Source organism: Seriola lalandi, unplaced genomic scaffold (genome assembly GCF_002814215.2).
Source record: "Seriola lalandi dorsalis isolate HSWRI2012SDOR001 ecotype SW California unplaced genomic scaffold, Sedor1 jcf7180002054854, whole genome shotgun sequence".
Taxonomy (NCBI): domain Eukaryota; kingdom Metazoa; phylum Chordata; class Actinopteri; order Carangiformes; family Carangidae; genus Seriola; species Seriola lalandi.
The window spans coordinates 7,685-23,218 of record NW_019525407.1 but is presented as its reverse complement, the minus strand read 5'-3'; the positions used below and the strand labels follow the sequence as shown (position 1 = coordinate 23,218).

At 42.4% G+C, this 15,534-nt stretch overlaps 1 protein-coding gene across 1 annotated transcript in view; it reads left to right on the top strand.

The window, feature by feature from the left end:
- The window catches only part of LOC111670445 (mitogen-activated protein kinase kinase kinase 11), a 54,553-nt gene extending 39,369 nt beyond the window's left edge, over positions 1-15,184 (top strand). The window contains exons 7-10 of the mRNA XM_023427157.2: positions 1,009-1,180; positions 1,290-1,402; positions 1,602-2,213; positions 4,764-15,184. Of these exons, the coding sequence (XP_023282925.1) occupies positions 1,009-1,180; positions 1,290-1,402; positions 1,602-2,213; positions 4,764-5,365 (1,499 nt within the window). The 3' untranslated portion in view covers positions 5,366-15,184. The remainder of the gene's footprint in view (positions 1-1,008; positions 1,181-1,289; positions 1,403-1,601; positions 2,214-4,763) is intronic.
- The last annotated feature ends 350 nt before the right edge of the window (positions 15,185-15,534 follow it).

Genomic DNA, 15,534 nt, shown 5'->3' with positions numbered 1-15,534 from the left:
GCGCTTTTTTTGAGTAATATAAATAATTATTGATAAAAATGTACGTATCATGATTACCATTACCAGCACTCGCTGAGTATAAATTGATCATTTATATCTACATGTGAATGCCAGCTTGTAGTTTATAGAAATGTTACCCAATGTGAACATTGTTTGCCACATTGGTTTGTTAGCTAAAGAGATAAAGCCAAATTAAACAGTCATCATTGCCCTTAATTTCCTCCTCAAACTCCAGTGGTGAAAAGAAGTTTACGCGTAACAAAGTGATTCACACTCATTTGACTTATATTTGAGGGCATGTGCACGATGTAATTACATAATCTGTCACATTCTCCAACCTGTCGCTCATCCAGCCGAGGATAGTCGGCAAGAGCACTTGTATTTGCAGCCATGCCTCTCATTCTGTCGCTGTCATGGTGAGTGGAGTCAGAGCGCTGCAGACTCTCTGCCCCGCTGTCACGCTTCGACACAACTCATAGTAAATACAGCTCCTATTAAAACACTGTCTTTCTTTTTTTTTAAAGTACCAGTACTAATAAAGTGGAGTACAGTACTGTTTTTAACAGCAGGGGATTGTGCTAGCAGCTCAAGCTCGTTCGTGGGGAGGGTAGTGGCACGAGATGTAGTGTCACAGCCTGGGAGAAGCATGTGAATGGTATTTGAAATGCCAACTTTTATTAGCATGCTGCACTTCCTCAGGTGAGTTTGGCTCCTTTTCACACCTCCTGCTCTGTAAACCATTTAGAGGTTACCCATTAGACTGAATCCACAAGCTGAGGTAGTGTTAGCACAGTTTAAGAGGAAATCAGGAAGCATTGAAGTCTCATGAATTCTGGCTGTAGCCGGAGTCAGTGAAATGTCACTGTGTTGGAGATAATTGTAGGTCTGCCATCACCGTTGCTGAAACCTGCCTTTTAAAAAGCTCACCTCATTAGAATACAGCTAGACAGAATGCATAATAATGATGTGCTCGCTGATAATAATTTCACCTTGTTTTCTTCTCTCCAGTCAGTCCCAGTGACAACAGCAGGACTTTTGGGTTGAGCGCTGTCTGGCCCCTAGAGGCCCCCTCTCTCAAACAAGCTAATGGAGACCTGAGGTTGGGCCCCCACTGGAGGCCCCAGAGCCCGAAAAGTCCCAAAAGCCCCAAAGTCCTGCGCCTAAGTCCCCAGGAAAGCAGGTACAGCAGTGGTGCCCTATTCTTTTACATGTAAACATTTAACATCCTAAAAGGATAAGATTTAAAGCACACCGTGCTTACATGTTTTTGAATTTCTTTTTGCTTTCAGTCTCTCGATGAGAGCGAAGCTCCTGGAGTCAGACAGCAATGAGAATGGAGAGTCCAAGGATGACTTTGAGGAGTACCGACCCTCCACTCCAACCCCTCCCCCTGCTCAGAACGGTATCTGACGCCCTCCATCACCAGCCTAACCGCCAGTCACATCTTCCATTAGCCATTGTTATAATTCACACTGGCATGAGTGTGAATTATAAATAGAGGCTAAATGAATAATAAATACATTGAGTGTTCCTTTTCTGTCTCTTTCTCCTTCTCTTGTCTTTGTAAAACTTTAAAAAAAAATGTTTTTCTCTCTCTGCAGGCTCCTCAGTGAAGGACAGCATGCGGCTTCCTCTACCTCACGGAGACTCTGGCAGCGAGGAAGGGGGTTCCTCCCCGGCTGGCTCCCCCAGGCCTGAGAGGGGTTCCCTCAGTGGCATGTTTAAGAGCACCCACCGGGCCCTACTTGGCGGTGGCTCCCTCCTGGCCTCTGTAGGACTGGGTCGCTGCCTTGATATCCCCCCAAGGGTGCCCCCTCGAACTAACCCCCCTTCCCTAGAGGACCGCACCACCTTCGAACTGGAGATCTCCTCCCCTAAACCCCTCATTTCAGAACCCCCAGTAGTGGACGATCTCATCACCTTCTCCACCTCTGAGCCGCTCCCCAGACCGCTCTTGGATTTAGCTCTGCAGTACCAAGAACTTAAGCCCTTGCCCCTGACTCCGCCACCGCCAAACCCCCGTGAGAGGAGCGGCCAACGGACGCCGCACAGTCCACAGACTCCCAGGACCCCCGTGCAGCAGGACAAGGCCAGCCCAGGCGAATGGATGCCGTGTTCCCATTCTACCAACGGGGAGCTGGGCTGTGAGGCCTGGGAGCACAGAGCTGACAGGAGGAGGAGGTCCAGCCAAGGACTGCACACCACTCAGCTCGGTCAGTCTGAATCTGTTTTTCACCTTTTAAGTGGCATTTCACCAATTTTTAAAAGTCAGTTAATGACGACTACTACTACTCACACTTTATCAACTCTAACAAAGTTACTCAAGTGACATCACCTGAGTAACTCTGGGCCTGGCAGCTACAGTTTCTGTGAAATGTGAAAGTGGTTTTCAAAGCAATAAGGGATAAAGAAAAGTTCCTGTTGACATGCATTATGGGAAGTGAAGGAAATCCAGTGTTTTGGGAATGTGACTCATAGTCAGGATATCTCAGTGTCTGAGCGAGAGCCCCTTTAAATTACAGATTGGATCTTTGATTTTGTTTTTAATTCAGCTCCACCATTTATCCACATTTCTTCAATAGCACCAAGCATGTTTTAGGAGGTTGGCTCCGACTTTTATCTTGAATAATGTACCTCCTCCTCAAGACAATGTTTCCTCACAGTTCTTGTAGAATTATTTCAGTGCCTTTTTTTTTTTTTTAGCAAGATCTTTCTGGCACAAGGGAGGCTTCGGTGCTGCACAAGCTTTTTAATTTACATCAAAGCTTGTCTTCAGCGATTTGCATATCTCAGGTAACAGCTGGCCCTCCATACTTCACCGCTAATACTTGCTAAGCAAAGCTAGCATCCAATCTTCTGTTGTTTTCCCTCTTTCAAGTCAGAGTTTTTCTCGTATTGCAAAGTTGGAGATGAAAGCAGAACATCATGCGGCGCAGCTGAGGTCACACAGCCTGAAAGTGCTAAATTCAAAATTTCTGATCATCTGTTCTTGACTTCACCGACCCCGCAGTGTCTCTCTGGCCACCTCCTCAGAAGATTTGGGAGTTTTGCTGGAGCTCAGCAGTGCATCTTGGGTGCTATTTATACTGCAGTTTGAGTTTTTCATATTTAAGCATGTCAAATATGTGTTTGTCATATGTAAATAATACATACATCACACACAATAAAAGAACACATTCAAGAAGAATAGCACTCATTTTCCCCTTCAAAATTACATCTGAAAATAACCAATTTTCTCAGGGGGCATATTTGTATCATATCATATTTAGTTTTAATTCACGTGTCATGCTAACAGATGTGATCTGCATATCAGCAGCACATCCATTTACAGTACATTCACATGTTTTTCCTGAAGACTTAATATGCATTTCTTAGAAGCACTGACACATTTTAGAGCTGTAATGACGGAGGCGTGGGTATTGGTTGTTTTAAGAGCGAGTGGGCTTTACGAGGGGCTTTAAAAGTGCCCCCTGGTAACATTTCACACTCTATATTTGGTCCGTTTGACTCACAAAGCCTTGGATTCTCCACAGAGCGATTCTTACAGCTCTGCCCCCAGGTACCGAGCAGACATGCCTCGCCTGTTCCGCTGCTAACAACCGTAATCTCACAAACCGCATGCGCTCATTACATCGGGCACGAAGAGGCGAAAAGCCACACATAATTAAACAGCGAGTGTTTTAGCTAAACATCTTATTATGTTTATTGAGTGTGATGACTCAGGCTCAGATGCAGAGACATACTGCCACAAGGTTGCTGGCTGTGAGTGTCTCGCTTGAAAGAGGGAGATGAATTCAGAGGATTCCTTCACTGGCGTTCTCGTCTGCTCTCATGTGACTCCTGATTGCTCTTTTTTTGTCAGCTGAATAGCTTAGCATGCTCAGAAGGTTGCTGTTGATGTAAATAACGCCATTTGGCAGACACGTCGCATTTGGAAATAGCAAATGTTCATTCAAGCTGATTTACTCTGAGTTAAATGTTCTTGTCAGTGTTAATTTACACTTGCTGTTTTCTGCTCGCAGCTCTGTCAACTAGTTACACAGCACTACGTTGTACTTAATGTAGACTAATTGCATCAACATCCTGTGCTGGTGATTGTTCCGTCTCTTTTTTGCTACAGTAATCTATGACTTTCATGTTTCTGTTTGAATCAATTTCATCACACAGATTTATGTGCGTAGCAGAATGTGTGAGAACAAATGCAGAAGTCTGATTGGATAGAAATGCATTAAAGAGCAGCAGAGCAACGCCACAGCAGTTTGAGAGTAATTTCCAGATTAACAATTAAAGCCTCCTCAAGCAAGAAAGTGAAGGACGGGATGATAAAGATGTTTAATATTTTGAATATTCAGCCTTTCGCTCATTTTGTGTCTTTGTCTGACAGTTCTGTTCACTCGTCATGGATAGTACGACTTAGCCCTTGACAATAGTGGTATAATGTCTTCTGTGCTTCTGGAGGAGTTTTCTATAGTCCAAGATAATAACCCTGATGATGTCATAGAGTTGAGCTAAAGGTAACCATCATGACGTCACTATTATAAACTGCAGGCATGGAGGTTGAAAGGGGAGGGCAAGAGGCAGATCAGGTCTAATGAAAGATGCTTTTGAGTTGCATCATGGGAACTGTAGGATCTAGTTTTTTTTGAGAGTTTGGGACTGAACTCTCAATTTTTGTCTCTTGGAAGCCCCTCAGTTATGTAGAATGTAGTCGTAAATGTGTGGAATGCCCCTTTAATGGTTTTTTCTTTTTATCTTCTTTCCAGTTCTGGATCTGCCCTTGTGCCAAGACACACAGGAGTCTGATGACAAGCCTGCAGTGCCCTATGCTCTCCACCCCAACCCTGCCCTCTGGAGCCCCAAAACCCGGCGCCTGGAGGTCAGCGTCATCCCCCGGCCTCGCCCGTCCCCCATCCGCCCTCGCATTGACCCCTGGAGCTTCATCTCAGCCGGCGGCGGGAACTCAGGTGGGGGCCGCAGCCCTAACCGCTCGGACAGCAACCATCTTAGCTACCAGCCCTCCCCTACCAACCCGTTCACCAACTGTGACCCGTTCCCATCACCAGACTGTGACCCATTCGCCCTCAAAGCCGACCCCTCGAGCGGCTCGGACACAGCGTCGCCCTTTGACCCGTTCTTGGCTCCCTTTCCCACATCCCGCTCTGCCCCGTGCTCCACCAACGGCTCGCCCACGTTGCCCTCATTCCGCATTGCGCCCCTCAACCCAGCTGACTCGCCCCTGATTGACCTGGGCTGGGCGGCCTGCAGCAAGCCCCTGGATAGCACCAAAGAGAGAGCTCACCCCCGCAGGACACTGGGGCTCAAGCCCTTCAAGTCCCCGACGCAGCTCCGAGACGACAGGTTCTGAACCCGGCCTCGCCTGTGGCCCTCGTGGCCGACTCTCACTTACGGATGTTAAAAAGTGCAGTTTTTATCACAGGAACACAGTCCAGGACGGTGCCACTACTATGTCCTATATCTTACAGGAAAAGTGGTACATTGGATTGTGGGATAGTTACCTGTGAACCAAAACTGGTGCCCATTTCATTCTCCCTCTCTATCTCTGTTTCTCTATCCCTTTGAAGGAGCAGAACACAGATCACTAGTCCCATCTTCAGATTCTATCAGACTGCTCATATCACCTGCTTTCATCTCCCCCTACCTTTGAAGCATTGTGACAATGCAGAGGTGGATAAGGCGACTTGCACATCTTCATCTGCCTCTACCTCTCTGCAGACTGAAAGCATTCGGGACAATGGAAAATTGGAGTGCCTTATTTCGTGAAGTGTTTTTAATATATATCTTTTCAAGGTTCCTTGAATGGTTAATCTGGTGCGTAGGGAAGATGCTATGAATTTGGCTTAAATTTGCAAATCAGCTTAGCATTGCTGTGGAGGAAAATGTCGTCTGCGCGTGCATGTGTGCGTGTATGTCTAGACTCATTGTTCAAGGAAAGCTTAGTTGTTTTTTTTGTTGTTTTTTTTTTTTTTTTCAAACAGCGTCTGCCTGTTGCATTATGGGAGAAAACACTCAGAGTGGATATTCTAGGCTGCTCATGAAATCCAAGACAAAACCATGACCCAAGCATTCCACTTGGAACCAGATAACATTCCAGTCACATTCCCCGGAAAATGCCGGGGATTGGACAGATTCATTCGGCTGGCAAGCGACAGAGCACAGGAAACAAGACGGGGGAGCCCTCTGCATTCCCTTCATATGCCAAAGAATGCCACTGTGACAGGGCTGGGACAAAGAGCGTCTGCAAAGTTGTTTTTACCTCCACAGAGTGCCAGACGGGTGGGTTTTCCACACTGGACAATACAGAGAGTTGAGACGATCACAGAGAGTATTTAAAGACAACTTTAATATACTTTTCTGTGGTTAGTTGACTTATTTTCCACTTTCCAGACTGTCTTATCACTGCACATCTGATGCTTTAGGAAGGTTCAACCAAAAATGTGTTTCCTACAGTACATAGGTGTGGACGCTTCATTGAATACATTTTTACAGTCCACCAGAGTAGGAGGGGCCTCACAAAGCCAGCCCGCAATTTCACAGTGACTTCCATATCCACACTTCTAAATTTTTGTCTAGAAAATCTACCACGCGTGTTCTAGAAGTGATAAATATTGTTCCAAAATGATCCACCAAAATTCCTTTCTGAAAAATTATGAGCCAAAAAGTTTTTCAATGAATGCTTCATTTTACCACAATAACACCAGATTGTAAAGGAACAGTTTCGACATTTTAGGGAATACACTTATTCACGTTATTGCAGCAGGCGAGATGAGGAAATTGACACCACTGTCATATCTGTCCATTCATTATGAACCTGGAGTCAACATCTGGATACCCAGCGGGCGCACAGCTGTTCACCAGTGTCTTGAGATGCTGATATTATGGTGAATGTAGGTTGTGATTTCAGGCGACCAAATTAAATTTTTCTGTCTGATGAGCTCAGCGTCTTTCTGATGTTACATTGACGTCCGGTGCTAGCTGGGTAGCTTAGCTTAGCATAAAGACTGGAAGCAGAGGGTGGCAGTTAGCCCAGCTCCGTCCGCAGGTTAAAAAAAAAAAATCTCATCTAACTCTTAATGGAGGAATTTCGTTTTGTCTGTATTTTTGCTTTCCCCGACAATCATTCATCCAATCAACTTCAGATTTCGCGGGTGTATCACTGACGACCCAAGAAAGTGCGGTGTCATGACTGTGAAGTTTTTTTTTTTTAGGATGAGCTTCAAACATCGTGACACATCCAGTGTTAACTGTTGAGCTTTAGAGGTGCTGGTAGGTAAATGTTATCACTTTTATCCCCGTTTCTGGTCTTTATGCTAATCTAAGCCAACCATCTTCTGACTCCTTACAGACATGAGAGTGGTATCAGCCGTCTCATCTTCTCACGTCCTTAAAGTTGGTGACAGATGACATGCACCGAGTATCATCAAATGAGGAAGCTTGTGAGATGTAGGCTGGCTTTTCAACTAGAGTAGCAACACTCCTCAACTCTCCTCAGTTATTTTGTTTAAAAAAAAAAAAAAAAATCCATCCTAAACCCATTTTAACAGTACTAAAAAAGATCTGGTAGGATTCTCTGAATAACTGTGATGTCATGTTGAGATACACTCAGTAAAGAAACAACAGAGAATATAACACACATATAACACAAGGTAAAATATTCCACCAACAGCAGCCTCCACAGGTCAAAAGCACAAGCGCATTAGTGGAAAAGCTAGCTCTTCCACCTTTTGGTTCACAAACATTATCATCAATGGTCGTTTAAATACTAGCGGGTTCAGACAGTTTCTCAGTGGTCTTTCAAAAAGCACCCTGGGAAATGTGTGAGGTGAGGCAGGTTGAGGGGAAAGTGGCTGCGGCAGCAAATGCATCACAAAAGAACTCCTGGAATGGGTTGAACATCACACACTGATGTTGCATAACAGTATCCAAGTCAGCTGGTTTCATGTAGGCCATTAACATAATTGGCGTCGGTCAAGCATGTAAGCAACTGAAAGAGACCCACTTGGCACATGGCACAAACTCATCGTGTTAGCCGCGTCTTTACTTGAGCATTACAAGGTACAAATACTGATTGAGTTCATCACTGACACCGTGTCATTGGAAGACAATAACAGCTTTGTTCCGATGAAGAGCGAAAACCTCGTCTCCAAAGGGGAAAGCTTTGAGATTAGCCTAATAATCCTACTGACAAATAGAGGAGGCTGATAGCGATAATTAGCCTCTTGATAAGAGCAGGGAGCATTAACAAAGCACTCAGATATTTGGTTAATTAATTTGCCCCGACGTTATGAAAATGCCCTGCATCCTCCTCGCAAGGTATCGAGTCGCTTCCTGCATCAGCTTACGTCTCGATTGAAGCCAGGCTCTTTTTTTTTAATGCATAAAGTTCCAAAGGCAGATTGAGCTGTCTTTCCTCCATTCCCTTCCATTTCTCTCTGTTGCCACTGGCTGTTTAGCTGCTGACCGGATGAAATCTTCACTGTCAAGGCTCACCTTTTTCTACGTCCCCCTCAGGTGATGTGGGAGATAGCGTTCTTTTTTTTTTTTTCTTTTTTTTCTTTTTTTTCTTCTCACTCCTACTCCTTTGCTTCCTTCTGCTTCTCTGGAAAGTTTTCTTGAGGGCAGTTGTGTCCTGACACTGTGGAGCGTTCAATTCAATAACAGCCAGGTTTTCTATCCGCCAAAAAGAAATGGCATTTGTGCAAGTCCATTTACTGAGGAGTGCTCATTTACCAGAGACAATTGAATTTGTTTGGAATTGAAACAGGAGCTTTATTAGATGTTTCTATTGCACATCAATTTGTCTGTTCATCATCTACTGAACATCCAATAATACTCAGCGGTAACAAAGAGACGCAGTGACAGACAGACTAGATTGTACAATGTACTCTCCATCCACATCAAAAGGCAAATGTGTTTATGGCAGATCTGAATGGCCACACTGAAAGATGGGCTGAAAAGCCTGCTGTCAGAGACGGGGGAGATGTCGTGAGCCGTATGAATGGGAATAATGATGCACACTTTTGTCGGTTCTTGAAAGCATTTTAAGGTGTTGCCCTTGTTTGTACGTACGAGAATTGACGGAAGTAGTTGTGTCGGAACAAAAAAAAGAGAGCTTTAGAGAGTTCACACACTGCCTACTCTGTACATCAGATACTTGCTGTTTTAAAGTGGACATGAGTGTCGGATTGTCGGTTTCAGAATGATGCAAAAAAAAAAATAGTTGTAGGAATTCTTCGGGTTATGACATAGGAAAAGGTATCTACCAGGGGGGCTATTAGACGATATGACAACACTTAACTTGAAGCTTTAACCCTGAAAATTCATTTAATTCCAACAACATGTACTCTTAGACAAGCGGCTGCGGTGCGAATGTCATTTTTCACATAATCAGCATGTACCTGGTGGGTTCCCATGAGGGGACGGCAGGATCATCCTCCCTAGTCGGAATGTCCTCCTTTGGATCTTCAGATTTTGCTTAAGCTTAAGGGCGTTACTGTCATGTTAATGTTGAGATCACGGCAGAAAAAGCAGCAGCTGCTACATCGTATTTCTTAGTTTGTCCTTAAAATGTAGATGCAGTTTCTGAGAAAGCACATCCACCATTCAGAATCCGACAGCCTCACCCGAACAAGAGATCTCACTGTTTTGCTGTTGTTTTATATTATAGCATTTATTATTATATATATATATATATATATATATATATATATATATATATATCTCACATGCTGTCACCTGGACGTGAGCAGTGTGGATCTTCTTCAGGGATGGCAAACGTCAGAGTTTTAATATAGAATTCGTCTCTCACAGCAGTGTTCCCCACCTTCCTCTGATCTCTTGTCCTCACCACTAACATTTTGCAGACAAGACAAGTGATGAGTTATTGGCTCGTCTCTTTGTGTCAACACACAAAGACACAACAGCTATCCTCTGGTAGTCATTAGGTTCAGATAGCTATTATTGTCAACAGAGCTGTGTGAGCAAAAAAAAAAAAAAGCTACATGAAAGAAATTGAGATGATTGAAACGTCTAGCAGATTATTTCTGTCACAAATTCACTGCGTGTGTCAAGTATCCACTTCAGCCTGCCACTCATGCCTCGTCTGTATGTGCTAGACTTTTAATTTTCCCTCAGACCTGATGCTGAGAAGCGTTACCCGTCGTTCCCCATTAAGGGTGTGCACATTGAGTAATTGACCACATAAAATATTACTTATATATAACAGCAGTCACCTTGCTCTTAAGGTATGATTAAGAGGAGAGTGCCGGCATCTCCTTTACCTTTTATGATTAAGGTATTGTCGGTAGTCAGAGTAGGAATTCTTCTTCTCCTGGTAATAATTTCTGGAAGTGGTTCATTTTAAGTAGTGAAAACTACTAATACTTAGAATATGTGCTTATTTTTTACATAAACACATTGCTCCTTACCTTAGCTCCTAGGGTATAATAAGAATTTGACAAAAGTCCTAGTTCGGTAGCTGAGGGAAGAAGCGGGACGCATTTTAGGAAGTCTTTTGTGGACAGGGACACCCGCCTCTTGGTTTTGTCTGTCTGATTTAGGAGCCGTAGCTGCCAGGAGCTGACTCCAATGAGAAACTCCTGATATGTTGTTTGTGATGCGCTGCTCTTCCAGGCATTGCCCCATCTGTCATTGCAAATCAGCGTCCCAAGTACAAACTGACAGGGAGAATGGAAGTGAATTCTCCACAGGAGAAAGCGATATCTCGCCACCAGTGATCCACTCTCAGCCTCACAGCAGCAGGGAGTAGACATGATTTGATGATCTTAATTCAAAGTTCAAGCTCAGACCGTTCCCCCTAATCAGTGAATGGCAAATGTTCAATACATTATATGAATAAAAGCTAATGAGACAGCATGATGGAGGAACCCAATGCCCTGACCCTCATCACGCCAAGCGGCTACTGGTCAGAGGTGGGTGTGCTTTGGAATTTCAGAGCTGAAAAATCAGAGCCATTGTCCTGGAGGAAAAAAAAAAAAAACCCAAAAAACATGTCACAAGCTTGTCAGTTTTAAATTGTTCCCTGTTGCCACCATCCCCTAGGGTTACCAATGGATGCTTGATTTGGCTTTGTGAAATTTACACACATACTAATAATCTGATTTAGCCTGGTTAAGCCATTAATTCAACCCTATACTTTGGAAATAATATTGCCAGCCACTAAACTGCCACATTTATCATCTTTAGGTCAAAATTCCTGTAAAAAAAATACCTAAATTCTTTCACACAGGGACCTTGTCGCCTTCTAATGCTAACCCAGGCCCTGTCAGACATATATTACCAGTTAGATAATTAGAATAGAGTAAAAAGAACCCCCCACTCACTTGAGCTTTTTTTTTCTTTTAAAGGAGCAATTTGTAAGTTTTGCTATTGCTACATAGCTAACATTAGCATTAACAGCTGTTAACTCACCAGTCTAGAAGAACCATTGCGAGTAACTCTTTTCTCTATCACGTCTTCTCCTTAAGTTAGCATGCTAACCAGCTAGCCCCTCACTTTCATTTTATGTTTCATGTCAACTTTTCGTTTTGGTTTCTTAATTTTTCAGAACTGTGTGGCTAGCTAAAACGTTTTTTACATCCCATTTTAATGACCTGAATAACAATATTACTTGTTAATGTATTCAGTAGTATTTTTGACCTGTCTGATAAGCTTTTCCTACATTTAGTTAGATTTAGGGCTCCGTTGTTTAGATCTTACTTCTTTTCTTGCTAAATCAGGATGTCTCTTACTTTTATCTTTATATGTTACAGTTCAGTGCAATCTGTCTTTTTCTGACACCATGCAGACACTTGTGTGTGGGTTGTGAATGTGCCAGAAGGTGATACTTGATTACAATGAGGAGCGACATGTGCTGGCGCTGTGTGATTGTGATGAACAGCTAACACTGAGAGCATTAAAGTGTTGTGTAAACCCATCGGCTTGAACAACGGAGAGATGGTCTCATACTGAGAACGAACTGAGTCTTGTTTCTGCACGGCCCTCTGAGTAAACTCACCAAGCTCCAGGACAGAAATGTGAACCTTGGTTACTGGGGGGGGCTTTAATTCAATTGAATAGTTTTAACACCTGAACTGAACCATCACTGGCATTATGATAAATCAAAGTAACGGACTACAGTGTGCATGTAAACATACCCATGTCTAGTCAGAATCAGGAGGGGACTGTATTAATAACTTGCTGCAGCTGTGGTTAAAATGTATTTTACAATTACTTTTCTCCTTCCTGGTTAATGAAAAAATTGAAGGATTCAACAAGGACACAGGGAAAAGCATACTTCACTTACAATATATTTTATTGATGAAATCTTACCCTTTCCGGGTCAGTAAAGAGGGAATTCTCAAACTACAAAATAGATGGCCTGGCATTTCAGTGGCTTTCACACCATTTACCTTTTTCTTGCTCGTGTTCAATTAAGTGGATGTTACAAATATACCTGGTTATCAGCCTCGTTTCAGTTGTCTCACAGCCAGCCGTCACTGCCACAGACACATTATTGGTCTTCCTGGCTCACATGAAACTGAAACACCTGCCCAGGGCTTTGTTTGGCATTAACAGGCCGAGACCAAATGATCAATTATGACCTTTCATTGACTATTCAGGAAATGCACATCCCAGTAGGGATATGGACAAAAGCCATGCCTGTGATAGTCACTGCCAGGTGTGTAAGCTAATGCTCAGCCCCTCAAAGTGTGAATATTATTTCTAATTCTTTTCAATCTGTGCATCCAAGGTCACCATCTGCTGTCCTCTTTCTGTAACAATGAAAACTGAATGAATGGGGGCCAATTCGTTTCTAAGACCACAGTGACAGCTCTTGGAGAAGGCTGGCGCTCTGTTTAGAAAATAAACATGGATTTTATCTATGAGGTTATTAAGTCCAAGGCCCAAACACTCACCCCCCCCCCCCCCCCCCCCCCCCCCCCTTCACTCAGCAGCACCTTGGACATGATTAAGCCAAGCTATTGACACTCAATTACCTTGTGATCTTTCCAGAACAGAATCTGTTCAATCTGTAAATTTCTGTTTTTAGAGAGTTGAATGCTGCAAACCAATTTGTTGAGTAAACAGTATCCATTGTGTCTCAAATATAGACTGCAAAATGATTTATTGTCGTCTGCTTAGCATTTTAGATAAAAGGAATTAAATAGCTGATATTTTTGGCATTTTTCTTAATTACATAATGTCTTACTACAAATGTGTATGTAGAAAGCCCCGGTCAGACCCCAGAGCACAACCTATCCTTGAAGCTTGGTGATGTAAAGTATAACATTTGCTACTTCGCCAACATTTTTCCAGCCTCACATTTTTCCTGCCTAAAAAATGCTAAGAAAAAAATCGATGAGATTGTAATTTCAAAATTCCTCCAGTGATGCATTTTATGAATTTGTGAGTGACTGACATGCTTGGGTTCTATCTGATAGCAATCCAGGACACCAGCAGCCATGTTTAAAACTATGTATAGATCAATTTATTTGGATAAAATTGGCCATTGCCCTGCTAGCTGGACCCATAAAATAGAGTAATCTAGGTTTTGGGCTTTCAATATGTCCATTTCCTCAAAGGTCAGCTAAGCTTAAATTGAGTGAAATTGATCAATGGCACACATTTGTATGTCAAAGTTCCCCCAAAGGTAAAATATGGAAATCTATGAATGGATTTTGTTCTGTGTAGCTGTGGTCGTTGGTGTGACATAACAAAACCTTACTTTAGTCGCATTGTTAACATGTGTTCTGGGAAAATCTACCTGATTGTAGACACAACAATGATAGATATGTGTAAATTAACAAACATTTCAATGAAGCCAACAGCAACATGCTTACTGCTGCCGATGGGAACAATGTTGTCTGATGTTGGGAAAAAAATTTCATGAATGCCTAAGTGACCAAAATGTCTTGGCTCTGTCTGATAAGCGTTTAGACCCGTGATATCTGGAGTGATTGTCCTGGATCAGGGCTGAGACTATTGTCGACACTCGATTAACGTCTTCTAAGGCACAGATAGTTCAGGGTGAAGTATTTGACTGCGGCTTGAGAGTATTTAACAGTAGGTGGTCTCTTTCAGGTGCTCATGCTTGGGCTTAAATAACTGAACTCTAAATGATCCATAGAAGCAATTTTAAACGGTTTGGATGGTACAAATCCCCATGACTCACTGGTCAAATCTCTTCCACTCACAGCATCACAGTGCTGTAAAAGGCTTTTCCTTCTGACAGCTTCCTACCAGCAAGCTAAGGACATTAAAAATAAAATAAAATAAAAAATATATATATATAAACAGGAGAAAAGTGGATATTTATAAATGGCCATTTTTTTACACACTGGATTAAAACTATTTCTCTAGATGGCCATGGACACAGTCTACATTAGGATGATGAATTGATCGATTGCTTCATATGAACAAGACATTTTATAGGTTTTCACTGGAGTATTAACAAATGCATGTATGGGTGCTTCACTTGAGGCAGATTAACTTTACATTCCAGTTCTCCAATTTGACCAAATCTGTATCGAAAATGATTCCCAGTATTTTTGTGTAGCAGAAGATTCAAGAGAATTGCCTGGTAGAGCTTGAAATCCTGTTTCTCGTGTACATTGCAGCAAAATCCCAAACCTAAATTACAGTGTAATGTCCCCTTGGGGCACCCATACTGATTTTATGTGCATAAAACTGCTAGGTGGAGATGAGGATTTTGTCACTACCATAAAGTGGTAGACAAGGTTACCTCCTCTCTGTCTTTGTATCTATTTGCTTTTATTGTAATTGTTCCACATTTGTTTCTTTGTCTTTTTCTTTTTGTTTGTTTTATTACAACCTAGGTGATGTGATAACACAATTATTGCATTGCCTTGGCAGCCATTTTTACATCTCTGAGAACTGCCTCTGCTCATGTGAGTGAGAGGTTTTTTTCCAGTCATCGGGCTTTGAAAATTCGTTATTGTTGCATTTTTGTGAAATCTCGCACTGGGCTGGGCCTAATCAACTGTTTTTATTGTTGTGTGTCAAGAGGATTATTTCTGTATACAGATGTGAAAATGTTTTTATTTCTCTTGACTATTATAATGGGTTTTAACCTGTGGAAAAAAAAACAAAAACAAAGGAAAAAGCTCAAAAAGAGATAAGACCAAATAAAATGTAACACTCCTCACCAGTTGTGTCCTTATTTTTATCGTAGCCAAAAAGGTGGAACGACACAGTTTGATGCCATAACAGTTATCTACTTTTTTACAAATAAGGTTGATTGCTTATATTGGTGTAATTCACTCACTGCCATGTTAGACGCCAATTTGGAGTGTACAAAACCTTCCAGTGTCTTACTTGTTGTGGAGGGCCAAGGAGGACGTGTGTAATTATCTCCTTTGTGTTTTCTTGTGAAGCTAAGTTATTATTTAATGATCTTAACATAAAAATAATCATCACAAGAAAACACCCCGACTATTTTTTATTGAAAAATATCAGAAAGTGGTTTCGACAGACACTGTATGCACTGTAGTTGTT